General features: G+C 37.1%; 1 protein-coding gene across 4 annotated transcripts in view; it reads right to left on the reverse strand.

Moving 5' to 3' along the window:
- Positions 1–4,363: 4,363 nt before the first annotated feature.
- Positions 4,364–17,508, reverse strand: part of LOC140733532 (kelch-like protein 29) — a 431,638-nt gene continuing 418,493 nt past the window's right edge. For all 4 annotated transcript variants that reach the window (XM_073056976.1, XM_073056977.1, XM_073056980.1 and 1 more), the window contains one exon: positions 4,364–9,077. In XM_073056976.1, coding sequence (XP_072913077.1) covers positions 8,894–9,077 — 184 coding nt within the window. In that variant the 3' untranslated portion in view covers positions 4,364–8,893. The remainder of the gene's footprint in view (positions 9,078–17,508) is intronic.

Genomic DNA, 17,508 nt, shown 5'->3' on the forward strand with positions numbered 1-17,508 from the left:
TATCTGTGCTGCGTGCATTTTGAATTGTATTTTATTAACTTTTCTATGGTATTTATGTGCTATATGTGTTATGTTTTGTGAGTGCACCATGGTCAAGAGGAATGTTGTTTCATTTGGTTGCATTTGAACAGTTCGATGACAAGCTTGAACTTGAAAAGTAGATAAGCTACTGATGTATCTAAACTTCAGTGAGAACATTGAGTCATCCAGATGAGGTACTGGGTCATGGAGTATAAGAGATTGTTCTGTTTGCTCCCTAGGCTGAGTGAGCTATGGATGGGAGATCATGGCCCAATAATAATTGATGTGGTCCAGCCGGAACTATTGATTTCTGATCCATTTGCTTCCTGGATATGCTTGAATTTATGCCTGTTTACTTGGACGGAATCCAGAAAATGTCAGAGAAAGTAAATCCAGCTGGGAGCAAAGGAATTGAAGGTGGTCAGGGGAGACTGAAAATATTGACTGTGGAAGCTGCATTCTGGTGGATTTATTGCTGTGGTTAGGCAGCTGAGATTAGTTGAGAAATTTTGCAAGGATAGAGCCAGAAGTAATGGAGAAATATAATAAATGGTGAAGGAAATGAATAAACTACCCAAATCAAATTGAAGATAGGCTGAATGAGTTTCGAACACAGATCCAGTCTCCAATCCCTTGCATGGGGTTAGGCAGAGTAAAGATGAACAAAAACTGATGGCAATATTCAACAAAGATTCAGCAAACTTCAGATCTGTCAAAAGGAGTTTGACCTAAAATGTTAGCTCAGTTTCACTTTTGCTATGGCCTGAACTACTGAATGTTTCCAGCATTTTCTGTTTTTATTTCAGATTTTAAGGATCTGCAATTCTTTAGATTTTTCAAGACAAAAGACAAAGTCTTCTTTCACAGGAAAGAAAGCCGATAATTTTGCTTAAGCCATGTCACCATGCTATTGTTTGCTTAGCATACCTATGTTGATGAGAGAAAATCCCTACAGCTTGTGGGACAAAACTGCATTTGAAGTATTATGAGAATAACTGCTCCAAATGAAGGTGCTTTATCATCTCTCATTTTGTATATAATAGACTGCTACTTTTATAACATTGTCTTAAAGGTTGGAACACATGTTTATTGATGATTAGGGAAAGAGATTTCTTGTCAAAATACAGATTTTTTAGCATCTGTACTTGGTCACAGGATAGGAATGCTTCAAGTAGACTCATAAATATAGACTTGCATTTGGTATCTTATAGTGACTGTAAATATAATTGCTCTGATCCAAACAAATTGTAATTTCATGACATCTAAAGCATGGACATAAATTGCCTGGACTCATTTGGTTCTTCAATGGACAGGATGATCGATAATTTGTTCTGTCAACATAGTGATATGTTTAGTTTTGAAATTTTAAAACAAAAATAGCAATTTTTCATTCCAGGAAACACTCAACAGGTCTGGTTGCATATGTGGAAAGGTTAACCATTCATGTTTTGGCTCAGAGCTGTTCATCTGCATTTGGAAAGAGAAAATATTAGTCTTCAGCAGAAGTCAGTAGAGAATAGAATACAGTAAAGGTATAGTTCTGATAGAATGAGGCCAAATGAATTAATATAACAGTTAGTGGCATGTTAAGCTGCTTACTCTATTACGTGTTGTTGATAAGCCTGTGTAATATGCTTAACCACAGGAAAAAGAGCCAGACCAAAATGATGACAGGCTGAACTGGTCAGTTCCTCATGCAGATAGAAAGACCAAGTTAGCTGAAGTTGAAGAATTCAATATTGAGTGTTGAAGGCTGCATATACCCAAGTATTGTTTCTTATGCTTGTATCTGGCATCATTGTAACAGAGTAGAAAGCCAGAGACAGACTGACTGGAGTGGGATGGGTGGGGGAATTGAAGTGAGAACTAAAATGGTCTCATTTGACAAATAAATTCAAATTGCTATGTTTCACTAGTAAATATATCTCCAACACTAACATATGATTCATGGAAATGTTCTTCCTATTGCCTTGTATAGTGACTGCCTGGGCAGCTGAGTGCTGAACAATTTTATCTAAACATTTTTTCTCAAACTTAAATTTCTCCATTGTTTCATCTCATTCTGTCTCTAATCCTGTCTGGTCCTGTAACTGCCCTAGAGCACATGATTACTTAAATATTGACATTTATTTTTCCTTGCTGGTGTCTTCTCCTCCTGTTGCTGTTCATGGAGGTTAAGGATTTTTCCTCTCCATTCTGTTTAAGTGGGTTTAAGGGGCAACTATTGAAGCCATTGTGGCAATACATTTTGTTTTAGAGATGAGGCAGTATGTAGCCAGGGTTTCTGCATCCCTCCAGCACGTAGATTTGGGTATCTTATCACCACACCAAATGCTGCTCCTCCACTTGGAGCAGTTATAGGCCAGAGATTCTTAGGAGTCAGTGAGAATGTTTCATTTTTTTCAAGGTTTGGGCTAGATCAGAGCTGGCTGGGATGCATACTAGAACTTCACACCTTAAACCTTCTGTCTCCACTTTGCTCAATTCATTTAAGATGTGCCAAAAGCTTTTTTTATGATGTTATCTACCTGTGACACCACTTTCAATTAATTATGGGTCTGTATTCCCAGACCCCTTTGTTCGACCTAATGGTTTCCAACATTTTCTCCTGTCTGATGTTAGGCCTATAGTTTCTTTCTTTCTCTCTTCCTCCTTTTTTGACCAGAGCAGATTCAGTTGTGGCTTTCCAATCCTCTGAATTCTTCGGGGAATTTTGGAAGTCTCAACCAGTACATCTCCACTGCTACCTCTTCAGAAATTCACTAGGATGCAGGCTATCAGGACAAAAATACATTTAGTCCCATTGGTTTGCCTGGCACTTTGCTAATGCCTCTCCTCTCCTTTTTCACTTTTGATGTTCTACTATTATTGTGGTGCTTTGTGTGTTCTTCGCTATGAAGCAGATATAAAAAAAAACTCCTTTAAAGTCTCTGCTACTTCTTATTTCTTTCTGTCTTATGTTGTTTGATGTAATAGGCTTAAGAAATGAACCTGACTTTTGGAGATTCCAATGCATAGGATCAACAAAAGCTACAGAGGGTTTCATTCTCAACCATCTCCACCATGGGCACCAACTAGCCTCCACAGCATTGAGGATGTCTTCAAAAGGTGTGCCTCAAGAAGGTGGCATCCATTATTAAAGACCCTCAGCTTCCAAGACACACCCTCTTCTCATTATTACCATCAGGGAGGAAGTACAGGAGCCTGAAGACACACACTGAACATTTTAGGAGCAACTCCTTCCCCTCTGTCATTAGATTTCTGAATAGACCATTAACCATGAACACTACCTCAATATTTTGTGCTTTTTTTTGGCACTATTTTATTATTTATATATTTCTTATTGTAACTTACAGTAATTGTTTTATGTATTGTGATATATTGATGCCACAAAACAACAAATTTCACAATACGTCAGTGAAAATAAATATGATTTTGATATTTATTTCAGTGTTTCATCGCTTCACTTTAGCTAAATTTGTCCTTTTATCTTGATTTCATCAGTTACTTTTTTTTTCCTTTTCTAGAATTATTTGTGGATGGAAATACATTTTCAAAATTTATCAGTGAAACTAAATTGGAAAGAAAGTTTTTTTTTAAAAAAAGGAAGTTTGTGATATAGTTCCCAAATGAATTTAAGTGCACTGTAGATCAGTGTAGAATGATGCGATTTGGTAGTAGGTAGAAAATTGTACACTTTTTACAATGTAAAATACCAAAGGGAATCTGGAACATAGATTTGGAAACCATTAAAACTAACAACATAGATTAACAGATTGTTTTGAAAGAAACTAAAAGCAATGGGGTCCACTTCCAAAGGAACAAAACTGAAAAACAGTTGAATTATTTAAAATAAAACATAATGCTGGAAGTGCTCACCAGGTAATACCTATGAGGGAAAAAATCCATTAAACCTTCATCTTAAGTTATTTCAAATTTATACATAATATCTATATTTTAAAATAGCTAAGATCCATGAAATAAGAGACAGAACAATCTCTAAATTTTAGGGGGGAAATGGCTATGGAGTAACCCAGGAAAAGTCTTTAAAATTACTCCGAAGTCTGACAGAAGGGGTCTGTAAGGTATGAAAACTCTGTCCATAGCCGATTGGAATGTGGAACGTATTACCAAATGAGTCAACTGAGTCAAATCACAGAGTGCTTTAAGGAGAAGGTTATGAGGGGGAGAGGATCAGTAGGAACAACTGCTATCATGAAGTGAGGTAAAATGTAAAGAAACTCAAGTAGAACTTGTGTATCAACACTAAATAGAAGTAACAGTCCCAAAGTATGTTTCTGCGTTAACAGAAAATTTTATAGAAAGTATATAACACAATATCTAAATGAATATTTCACTTTATTGCATACAAAAATGAAGTATATGGTATAATTTAATAGTCATTTCTACTTACACTAAATGCAAAAAAATCTTTTCTACAGACTTTTATTGAAAACATTCTAGTTACGTTTTACTGCAATTGAGAAATGAAACATCTCTGATACACTGTTACTCTCTTCACTGCATTATTGTGCTTTTTCACTGCAAATGATAAATATACTTTGAAGGTCAAACAAATAACATTCCTCTTTTAACTGTCCATTTCTGTTTGATTCCTTCAGAATGGGGAACATTTTGTATTGTTTCTAAAGAAATGACTAAATAACTATTTTGCTGCTTTAGTGCTGCACTTTAAGAAGGGGAGAGGTGGCAGAAACCTGAACTTGAAATTTATCCTGTAGTGCAGAACTAGATCACCTGAAGAGCATCAGTTTTAAGTATTTGTGGCTGACAATGACAGTAGGGTTGCAAAATCACATTTCATCCTTCACACTGAAAAGAAAATTAGAGACTGCAATTGGAAGGCTAAGCATTCTACGGTAGTATAGGTTTTGTGATAATACAATTAAGGACTTTTTCAATTCTGTGTCATGAATCTGCTTAGCATTCACTTTAGTGCTTGAAATACTGTGGATCCTTAGCTATGCGATGTTCTGAGAGGCAATAAGATGCTGATTTTGAAGGGGGGGGTTCATTTCCATGTGATCTTGCTACCAATGTTTGAGTCAAGGAAAACTTATATTTCATTAAAATTATGTGCAGTCCACTTCAGTACTAATACAATACCACCTTTGAGCTCAATGCCATTTTACCATATGTAGATGCAGATGCTAAGTAAAATACAGAATGGTTAGTTTCTTGTGGTATTTTCTCTTTGCTCTTTTATTTCAAATCAAGTGAGAGATAATGTTCTTGGGGAACAAACCCTTTTCATCTTTGGTTGACATGTATCAAGAAATAACTTCAAGCCCCTTTATATTCCATAACAAATAATAGACCAGAAAATGTTTTACTGCATAACTATGTAATTCTTCCAATTTTGTATCTGCCATCCTGTCAATGTTCTCTTGAGTGAGTTGGTTAGTTTATTGCTGAATAAGATTTGTTAAGAATACATTTTCTTTTCTACCCAATGTCTGGCATTTGAGAAGAATGCAAATAGTATTTATAGAAGAATATGCCAGGTAGGGCTGAATTCATGTTTTTTAATGATGTGTACCATTCCATACCCCAGGGCTGAAGACTAAATTTGGAAAACTTCACATTTGAAAACATTACTGTCACAAATGGTCAGTGCTCTGCATGGTTGGATCTTTCAACGTACGTGCCTGCACATCTAAAAGTAGGTTAAATCTTATTTCTTCCCAGAAACTAATAACCACCCAGAGAAGGTCTGCATGATGAATGTTAATGTTAAGTGTCTCAGTGGAGTGTGAAGGTATAGTTGTTGATTGCATATCATTTTAAGAATCAAAGTAACTCCACCTAGGAAGTTCATCTATTTTTTTTCATTCTCTGTAAACTAAGGTAGCATATCAAAATATGCCAGACTTAAGCTACAATTTGGCATCTCTGAACATCAGCTGTTAAGTCCTATCTGCCAAAATTATTATTGCACCTTGTGGCTTAATTTAGATGAGCAGTAATGTTTAGCATGAGCATTTCCCCATGTACTGATTTTCCATACTCTCTCTCCTACAACCTCATTGAGCCCTGTCCTAGATTCACGTGCAAATGAGCTTCAATGATTATTCCTCCAAAGGATTTTTAAGCAAGGTATTGGCAAGGATGCATGGAACCATCAAAGTTAGCCTTTGACCTTTGAAATAAGTGAAATGCATTCCTTTCTACAAATCGAAAATTTATATAAAATTTGCTGCTGGGGTTTGATTACGAGATACGATTCAGGATTTTTCTCTGAATTGTTGTGTTTTAGGTGAATGGGAAGTGGGGAAAAGAGGAAATAAATCCATATACTTTATGTTCACTGCTTCATGAATACACAGTATCAATGGAACTAACATTTGTTCAAGCATTGTATGACACTGGGATCTCTGGGCTGACCTTACTACCTTATCACCAGCTACTTTAACACAGTTCGCAAATATGCCAATAATATTTTGGTACTGGCAATCTCTCAACATGAGAAATTTTAAGAAATTTGGCATGGTCTGTTACTGAAGCTATGTGAACTCATGGTTTTGTAGCAATTTGATGAGTCTAGGATTGACTAGTTCTGGATGGATTTCGGAGTATCCTATTTTAAATAATGTAACATATACACTACATTATGTATAATGTATAAAGCTATGCTTTAAGAATGCGATATTTGTGAATTGAGAAGTTGGCAAACTTTGAGATAAACATTTTATTTATGTGAGATTGTGCACTATGGAATAAAAGTGAAATACTGCATTCTGCACTATATTCAACACTTGGCGGATGTAAATAATTATATGATAACGCAACTATGGAAGAGATGATTATTAACTGCCAGTAACTTGAATGAGAAACTTAAATTGAAGGTTTTACATTGCTTTACAAAACTATGTGCCTATACAAATGGAAAGGTTATACATGTTATGCATAAATGAAATGGGGGTTGTGACCAATTCTCCCAAGTTCTTCCAGAATGGATGAGTAAAAATGTTTGTTAAGTAGAATTTTAATAATGAGTTTCAATGGATAATTGATGATGCAAATTAAGAATGTACAAAATCTACAAAATACTTCCTTAATGTCAAAAGACCTCTATCTTAAATGTGAATGGACTTTCTGCATTACATTATCTGCCAGAAAACATCATTAATTTCAAGGATTTTATCTCATTATATGATGTGTATTGTATGTTAAAATTTTGATTTATTTAATTTGCATATAGGTTGAGCTGGGAATACTTTAGATATGGCCCAAAGCAACATGGTTAAAAATATCCTAATAATTTATTAAATAAGATTACAATAGTCAGAAAATACTGTACATAAGTATATTTGGTCCATAGTTCTAGATACTCACTGCTAATGAAAAAATGTGGTTTTATTTTGAAGTTTACTTTGAACTGCTGTACATGGTATATTAATTATTCATAGGGTTGAAACTTAAGATACTACTTAATACGTGACCATATAGATAATTTCCTTATAGTACACATGGAAGAGCTGAAGCTGATATGTGTCATACTAAATTTATATAAGAAACCTAATCTGTATCACAGAGATGTACACGTTATGTAGCTATCCAAAATGCCACAAGTTAGTTTGACTTCCATCTTTAATAGCGTATATTACTCAGTTCTATTAGCTACTGTGCAATTGATGTTTTTGTTTAATCCTATAACTTTCTATTAAAACCAGATATAAATTCTTCAACATTTCATGATCCATCCTGACCTGAACCCCAATATTGCATGAAATGTAAGAAGTAATTGTGATCATTAAATTTTAATTTTAATAGGGGTTTACTAGGATAAAATATCTTACCTTCCTAAAATAACTATTAGAATATTCTGTAATTTTTAGTAAAATAAATCTATAATGATCAGATACTTTTGTTTATTAGCTTAAAATGGGTCATGTCAAAATAAGGGAAATATCTCCATCTGAATTGCACTATATTGGATGCTGTAAAAGTAATGGCAGAAACAAATACCAGATCAGTTCATATTTACCATAATGCTGGAATTTTGCTTTATATCATCTATGGTATGATATCATATATGGAAAAATCCAGTACAAATCAAAACATAAGACTTTGTCGGTACACCCTCTTGAAAACTAATAAATTTAGTCTTATGACTTCTGCTCAGTAACTACCTGAATGACAGTATCACACATCTCTAAAAGTTGTTTAAAATCACCACCAGTGGCACCACTGATAATAAAACAAAGTGGATCTAAAATTCTTCTTTCAAATATAGATTCTTTCCAAAATTTTTTTAAATTTTACTGCTTTTGCAGGTGAAGGAAATTGCCTCTTGATTTGCTTTTATTTTTCTAGATTTGGTTTGGAAACTGCATGACTTTCAGTGTAGCTTCTGCTTCTGTTCATTTCAGATACACCCGATGTACGGAACTATCCAAGCTCCCTTTTGGTCAGGTCCCTCTGTACGATGTAGTGCTTGAAATCTTCAGCACATTCTTAGGATTTCTTGTGCTCTGTGGGACTGCAATTTGCTTTTGGTGAGCTGTTTACATGCTGCTACTCTGGTACTGCAGTTGTTACACTCTACAAACCGATTTACCTTCTAAATGGCCATAACAATATAAAGGTAAACTGTTTGAAAGCAAAACAGATGATTGTTATAAAACAGGCATTCTTACCCGATTTGCCCAATATCTAAAACAGTGCCATGTCTTGTGACACTACTAGAAGTTATACTATCATACATCCATAGGGACTTTTACCCTATCTCACCTAATGGTGACTGTGGAATCTACGTTGAATGTAGATGGTAAAGAGCAACATATTCATTGTTTTAGTACACTGCTGCAGCAGGATAAAACAATTCAAGAACTGATATCGTGTCACAGTGTTAACCACTTTGAATGTACTTTTTAATGACTACACACCCATGCCTGAACACTGGGCAAGGCATGTTTGGCAGGAGTGTCCAACCGTTAGTGCGGGGATCATATGTTTCCATATTTCCCAGTGCAGGTCCTTCACTGCTGACTATCCCTCCTGTAGCATAGATTTTCCCATCCAGGACCACGGCACTGTAATATAAATAATTATTATGAGTGAACTATTCAAGCAATCTTAAATATGCTAATTTTTAAGTTGATGGGTAAATTTAATTGCCATTTATACATGTGCTGCACACACAGCCTTAACATTTTATGCTGCTTTAACAAATCTTATTCTTCAACATTGTGGACACTAGAATAAATAGAAAAAGTCTTTCCGATTGGTTATCTGAAAATAACAAAATCGAGAACCAGCTGCTTGAACATGTGAAGAAATGAATGCAATAAATAATCTAGAGGTAAGAGTTCAAATCCAATTATCATAGCAAGGGAAGTTAAATACCATTTAATCAAATGAATCTGTGATTAAATGCTAGTAACAGTGATGGTCACCATGTAACCAAGCAGCTGGATATAATAACTATTTTAGTATAGATTTTAGAAGACAAGAGACTGTAGATGCTGAAATCTGGAACAAAAAACACAATGCTGGTAGAACTCAGCAGGTCAGGCAGCATCTGTAGAAGCAAAAAGTGGAAGTCAACATTTTGGATTGAAACCATGCATCAGGACTTTGATCCTACCCCAGACGCATTACAACATAGATAACTCCTAACTACAATCATTTATTGGCATCAAACAGTCCCCCAAAAAGGATAAAACTAGAGATGACCTAACACTAAACTTGGCATAGGATTCTGGCATGAATTAGGACATGATCTGGCCTTCTACTTGCCTTAGGGTTATGCTTTCATGAAGTGGGGTAATCCATGGGTTGTGGCTAGGTTACAGTCCAGGCCACCACCCCCCCCCCCCCATCAGTCTGATGGCATTCTAACTATCTCTGCTGACTGGAAACCAGAATGGTTGCAAAAATAATTTATAAATAAATTTACTTACATAAATATTTAACTGAGTCAGTTAGTTAAAACCAAAGTTAAAAATGGAAGTTAAGGTTTTTTTTTGGTGAAGTAACTGACTCTAGTAGGATTACTTTTGATATTAACAGAGTTGAGTAGTTAGACACACAATTTATCTGGCTCCTCAGCTCAATTAGTTACAGCACGAACTAACTTAAGTGAAGCTAGAGATTAAATGTTCTTTAAATGCTCGTTGATAGTTTCTATGGAACTATTGGCCAGCCATTGGTGTCACCTGGCCCTATATTTTTCAACAATTAATTCAGAAGTGACTGCTAGAAAACCCTAGTCCCAGAGATCAATCAGAAGCGATGTATAGGGGAAAATAGTTGGAATAGAGTTGATTTGGCTCTCCTCTGGATCATGTCAAGTTTAAGACAGGAAACGAGCTGATTTTGCTTGGCTGATGAAGAAGTGCTTAGAAGAATTAAAGAGCAGAGATGTACTTGAGGGGTCTTTGGTGTCCATTACAAAGATGGATCAGTGGTGATTTTATTGAATAAGTTAATGTAGCTGCAGCACAGGGGAATAATCTTGAAAAAGCTGTGTGTGATGGTTAAGGGAGAAAATAGGACGTGGCAACTCCAGGTTTCTGTGTTGCAGAACTAGCTGTGCCTCTGGCCAAGTTGATCCTATCCAGTTATAACATTGTGGCATCTAAACATTAGAGATTAGCTTTATTTGTCACATGTACAGTACTTCAGAATGTTAAAACATACAGTGAAATGTTCTTAGATGCACTGGTGGCAGCCTGCAAGCGTTGCCATGCAACATAGCATGTCCACAAACCCATACGTCTTTGGGATGGGGGTGATCCAGCAGTGCAAATTGAACTTAGGTTATTGGTGCCATGAAGAGTTAAGCTAACGGTTAAGCTATTGCGCTGCCCCAACACTCTACTACTTAATACAGAAAACTGACCAGGTATGTGCATTAACAAAACATAAGAAATATAACCCAGTGGCTGTAAATTTGCTCTCACTTATCAGCATATTAGAGAAGGTATTGGACCGCCCCACCATGTCAAGACGTCCATGTGGGCAAGAGACATGAGGGCCTGTGAGCCCCTCTGCCTACCAATTGGTGAGTCCTGGGATCTGAGGACCTTGCAAGTCTGGAGTTCAAGGCCTGGATTTCAAAGTCTGTGTTTGGTAAATTCTGGGATCAAGTTGAGGCCCTCAGGTTGAAAACAGAAGTCGGCGAATCCGGAAGTAGAGTTCTGATGTCTGTGACTCCGCAACTGCAGGTCCAGGCCAAGTGTCTTTGAGTCTGAAAGTCTGGGGCCAGTCAGGGGCAGATTGTCCTGTGGTTGGTCTGTCTGTGTTTGTGAGTGAGTGGGTGGGAGGAAGGAAAGGGACTTGTGTTGCTACTGTTGTTGTTGATTGTTTTTTTGCTGAACATTGTGGGCATGATATATTGTCATTGGAATATGGGCCCCCCCGGCACTAAACACTACGCTACCATGCCATCCTTGCATGTGATAAATGAAAAAATAAATAAATGAAAATAAATTCAACCTGCTTGATATTTTTCTTTGGCTTTCTGCAGGACCACAGCTCCAGACTTCATCACTAACATGCTTCTTAGGCAAATGAACATGATTCAAGATTTAAGGTAAGAATTACACCTTACATACATGACATATTTGAAAGCTCAGAGTCAGACCTAGTGGAATGCATAATGACTTACTGGATGTCAATCGGCTCTCACCCAGCTGTTTCCTCTCTAAGGTTGCATCTAATGCTCAGTCTTCATCAGATGCATCATCAGTGAATGACTGCATATTAATCATAGTTGGGGCTGTTTACTGATAAATGCAGCATTCTGTCTCATTCACATTGCCTCACACATTCAGATGTAACCGATTAGTGGTAAGTTATGTTTCAATCATAAGTACAGAGATAGGGAGAGTTAAGAATTGTGTTACGACTGTGCCCCAACTCTGAGGGGCCGAAGGGTACAAAGTAGCCCCCTCCTTTTTGAGAATCGCAAGATCGCTATTAATTCAGGTCAGGAGACCCAGGAAATGAGAGAAAGACACGCAGAATCCACAAGGGGTTTGGAATGTCCTGGCCCCTCAGCGATACAAAGCCAAGGGAAATGGCCATTGTCTCTTGGAGACGGAATTGTGTATTGAGCACTCTGCTATTCATCGAAGCCCTCAAGGAATGACCAGAGTGGGCTGGTTGAGGGATTGCATCATCCCAACCTGATTGACATCTGAGACCCCGTGAGTAAGGATAAAAGAGGGTCTGGGGAACAACCCCTTTAGACGCACCAGGAGAAACGCTAGAAATCCCGTGACAGCGTTTAATAGCGACAGCTGGTGGAAGGCCCACTTGTGTCCTTTCCCGTTGCCCGGGATTGAGGCCTTACCACGGAAGACAGCTTAGCTAAAGAAGAGATCACCACCGACGACATTTCGAAGGATCGACATCATAAAAAGGAAAAGGGGCAAGTTCTAAAAAAATCGTCTCTCTCTCCAACCAAAAGCTGCAGCCTGAATGAACTGAAGTGACTTTTATATTTCCATCGGACAATACATTATCCCCTAGACAACGATAGAGCTATTTCTTATTGATTATTATTATACCCGCGCTTTTAGATTTAGTATTGATGACATATATTATCTGTATATTTGCATTGATATTATTTTTGTGTATTTTTATCAATAAATGCTGTTAAAAATAGTACCATCAGACTTCAACGGACCTCTCTATCTTTGCTGGTAAGTGACCCAGTTACGGGGTACGTAACAATTGAATGTGGATCTTTCAATGTATGGTTTAAGTTTATGGAGCCAATTTACACTGATGCATCCAAAATCCAATGGTTTAAATGGAGAGATGAGATATTTGTACAAATATGACATAGTAGGGTAGCAGTTAGTGTGATGCTATTGCAGCTCGGGCATTAAGAATTTGGAGTTCAGTTCCCATATCATCTGTAATGAGTTTGTACGTCCTCTCTGTGAATGCGTGGGCTTCCTCCTACAGTTCAAAGACGTAGCAGTTAGTAGTTAGTCATTATAAATAGGGCTAGGGTGAAATCAGGGGGTTGCTGGCAGTGTGGCTGAGAGGGCCTATTCTGCACAGTAACTCTAAATTTAAAAAAAACAGATCTATTTCACTTCTGTGAGTCTTTTCATATTGCTGTTAGTGTTAGAAATTTACAGAGTTGCATAATGAATCAAAACACTGAAGACAGACTCAGTGGCCACATTCTTAGGTACACATACTCATCAATGCAAATACATAATCATCTATTCATGTGGCAGCAACTCAATGCAGAAAAGCATGTAGGCATGCTCGAGGTTCAGTTGTTGTTCAAACCAAGCATCAGAATGAGGAAGAAATATGATCTAAGTGACTTTGATTCTGGAATGATTGTTGGTGCCAGGCAGGATGGTTTGGATATCTCAGAAACTGCTGATTTCCTGGGATTTTCACACACAGAATGATACAAAAAGCAAAAAAAGAGCAAGCCAGTGAGCAGCAGTTCTATGGGTGAAAATATCTTGTTAGTGAGAGTGGCCAGACTGGTTCCAGCTGACCGGAAGGCGAGAGTAACTTAAACTGAGTGTATATACTGTAGACATTTATGGTACTTGAAATTTGTTATCTATATAAATGATATGGATGTAAATCAGTAAGTTTGTTGAAGATGTGAAATTAGGTGTTGTTCATAGCGAAGAAGATTATCATAGGTACAAGGAGATCTTAATCAGTTAAGGAAGTGGGCTGAGGGGTGGATTTGAATACCGATAAGTATGAGGTGAAACATTTTGTAAAGTCAAACCAGCAAAAGACTTACACTATGAATGGTAGGGATCCAGGAATTGTGCACAGTTCATTAAAAGGGTGTCGCAGGTATACTGGATGGTGAAAAAGGCTTTAAGCATACCACCTTCTTCATCAATCAGGACATTGTGTACATGAATTGGGACATTATGTTCCAGTTGTATAAAGTATAAATCATTGGTGAGGTTGCACTTGGAGTACTGTGAAGAGTTTTGGTCACTGTATTATAGTAAAGATGTCATTAATCTGAAGAAGATTAATGCTGGGACTGGAGAGCCTGAGCTATAGGGAGAGGTTCACCACACTAGGTCTTTATTCCGTGGAACATAGGAAATGAGGAGCAATCTTAAAGAAGAGCATAACATTATGAGAGGCATAGATAAGGTGAATGGTAACTTTTTTTTCCCCTCCATGGCAAGGGATTGCAAAACCAGGAGGCATAGATTAACAGTGAAAGGGGAAAGATATAAAAGGGATATGAGGGGAAACCTTTTCATGCAGAGGCTAGTGAGTACATGGAACAAGCTACCAGAAATGGATAAGGCAGGGACCATAATATCATTTGGACAGGTACATGGAGAGTGTGAGGCTTAAAGGGATATGGTCGAATGCAAGAAATTGGGACTAACTGGATGGCATGGACTCATTGGGTTGGGAGGGGGGTCCTGTATCTATGCTGTGTTACTCTATGACTCCACTACATTTGATCTCCTTAAACTTCCATTCTGTCCAGTTACTCATTGTGTGAAGAATTTTATACCAATGATAAATAATTGTGGTGAACACTTACTATTTGTTGGTGACTACTTATCATAATTAAATAGGAATATCTTTACCTCAATTATAATCAAAAGATCTTTCCAACATATCCACTCTCACAGTTTTCATGTTCTCAATATTTATTATTATTTCTTTCTTTTTGTATTTGCGCAGTTCATTGTTTTTTTTTTGCACACTGGTTGAACCAACTGGTCTTCCATTGGTTCTATTCTGGTTATTATTCTTTTATGGATTTATTGAGTATGCCTGCAAGAAACTGAATCTCAAGGTTGTATGTGCTGTCATTTATTTTGATGATAAATATCATTTGAACTTTGAATATTTACTATATATATATAAAAAAAACATATATATAATTAAGCAGAACCAATTGTTTTTTTTTCTGTTTACTAACCTTTATCTATTTCAGACACATTGATGAATTAAATTATACAAAACAAGTTCCAAGAAGAAAACTCAATCTCTCAATTTTCTCAGTTAGTTTTGCCTCTCTTGAAGGTATTGAGTTCCAGTGGGGTTGCAGTTTCAAGCAAAGTATCCTGTGACTCTCCCAAATAATCAGATTCTGTGGTGAGTGCTTATATCCTCTTTGATTGCTTTTGCTCTCATACCTGCTCTACATATTCTGGAATGAGGATGAGAAGTTTCCCTAGAGTTCTTCTCTGCATGGCTAAACTGCAAATTAATATTTTCACTGTGCTGTTGCATGAATGGAGTCTTGTATGACATATTGACAATTTGATACCTTCAGCTATTTCAGGCATAAAGAGACAAGAGTACAAGTATCTGGGGATTGCTACTCCAGAAAATATTCAGCTAGCCTCTAGCACACATTTCACCTGGTAGCATTTGTTGCTCAGAGTCACAAATTCAAATCCCACTCCAGAGCTTTGGACACATTGACTAATGCATCAGGGTAATTCCAAGGGACTTCTATATTTCTATACAATATAAAACAAGGCCATTCAACATACTGAGACAATACCAATTCACAGAGCATTTTATATTACAAACCAACATCCCACCCCAAATAAAACAAACTTATCACCACAATTCACCATAGATTCTACCATCTACATATGCTATGTGCACAGTGAGAACCTGCACATTCCACACAGACAGCACTGGAGATTAGAAGTGAACTTGTTTCATTGGGTTTGTGAGTAGATTCTCTACTAATTACAACACAGTGTCACTTTTAAGATGAGCCATTAAATTCTGGACCACGCATTTGCCCACAAATAGATTTAAAATATCCCATGATTCTTTTCAACGGTCAGCTAAAACCTGCAACACATGATCTGGCTATTTATCTCACTATGAGCTATCCACATATTGGTTGTTATTTTTACTTTATACAAAACTTCAAATTACTTAATTATGGCTAAACAATTTACAATGTAATCAGGTCATGAAAGGTGCTATAAAAGTGTTAATTTCTTTATCCTGTTTAATCCCTTAAACAGTAAATGATCTGCATTATTTAATATGATGGATGCAAGCCTACCTTAGAAATATGTTAGGGAAGTAACTCATAAATACAAGCTTTTATGCTCTGAAAATGTTTCATAACAAACTGGATATATTACTCATAAAGCCATGTATAATTTCCAGTAAGTTGAGAACAAAATATGATATTTACTTGTAAACCATTTGTACACTATTGTACAAACATCCCAACTCCTATACTCAATCTTTGATTTATAAAGGCCAATGTGCTAAAAGCTCACTTTACGATCTTATCTACTTTCAAGCAAATAGGGATCACTATTCCCAGATCCCTCTGTTCTACCACACTCTTTGGCGCCCTGTTGTTCACTACATTAGTATGCTGGTTTGTCCTCCCAAAGTAAAACACCTCACATTTTCTTGCATTAAATTCCATCTGCCATCTTCAACCCATTATTCCAGCTGGTTCAGCTTCTGCTGCAAGCTTAGATAGCCTTACTCATTGTCAAATACACCTTCAATCTTGGTGTCATCTGCAAATTTCTTGATCTTGTTTAGCACATTATCATCCAGAGTGATGATATAGATGACAAACAATAACAAACCCAGCACCAATCCTTGCAGCACCTCACTAGTCACAAGCCTCCAATCACAGAAGCAACCATCTACTACCACTCTCAGGCTTCCCCCACAAAGTCAATGTCGAATCCAATTTAGTTCATCCTGAATGCCAAGTGACTGAACCTTCTTGAACAACCTCCCATGCAGGAGCTTGTCAAAGGCCTTGCTAATGTCCATGTGGGCAACATCTTCTGTCTTTCCTTCATCAATTTTCCTGGTAACCTCAAAGTTCTATAAGATTGGTTAAATATGACCTACCATGCACAAAGCCATAACATGAGGAAATCTGCAGATGCTGAAAATTCAAACAACACACACAAAATGCTGGTGGAACACAGCAGGCCAGGCAGCATCTATAAGGAGAAGCACTGACGAAGGGTCTCGGCCCGAAATGTCGACAGTGCTTCTCCTTATAGATGCTGCCTGGCCTGCTGTGTTCCACCAGCATTTTGTGTGTGTTGTATGCACAAAGTCATGTTGACTATCCCTAATCTGGCCCTGTCAAACCAAATACTTACATATCTCATCCCTTGCAATACCTTTCAATAACTTACCAAGGTCAAGCTCACTGGCCTATAAATTCCCAGTTTATTGTAAAGAGCATTTCTTAAACGACAGTACAACCACCCTCCAATCCTCTGGCAGCTCACCCGTGGTTAAGGATGTTTTAAATACATTTGCAAGGGCCCTTTGTTGAAGTTAGCTGATCACAGCACTGTGCCCCATTGCTCAGCCTTACATATCTTTCAGAGGAAATATAAAACCAAAAGAGAGGGGGGAGACTGGAAACACTCAGCAGGTCAGGCAGCCTCTATGGATATAAAATCAGAATTAATATTTCAGGCTCTTCATCAGAACCAGATTCTGACAAAAGATTTCCATCTCCATTGA

This window comes from Hemitrygon akajei, chromosome 9 (genome assembly GCF_048418815.1).
Source record: "Hemitrygon akajei chromosome 9, sHemAka1.3, whole genome shotgun sequence".
NCBI classification, from domain to species: Eukaryota; Metazoa; Chordata; class Chondrichthyes; order Myliobatiformes; family Dasyatidae; genus Hemitrygon; species Hemitrygon akajei.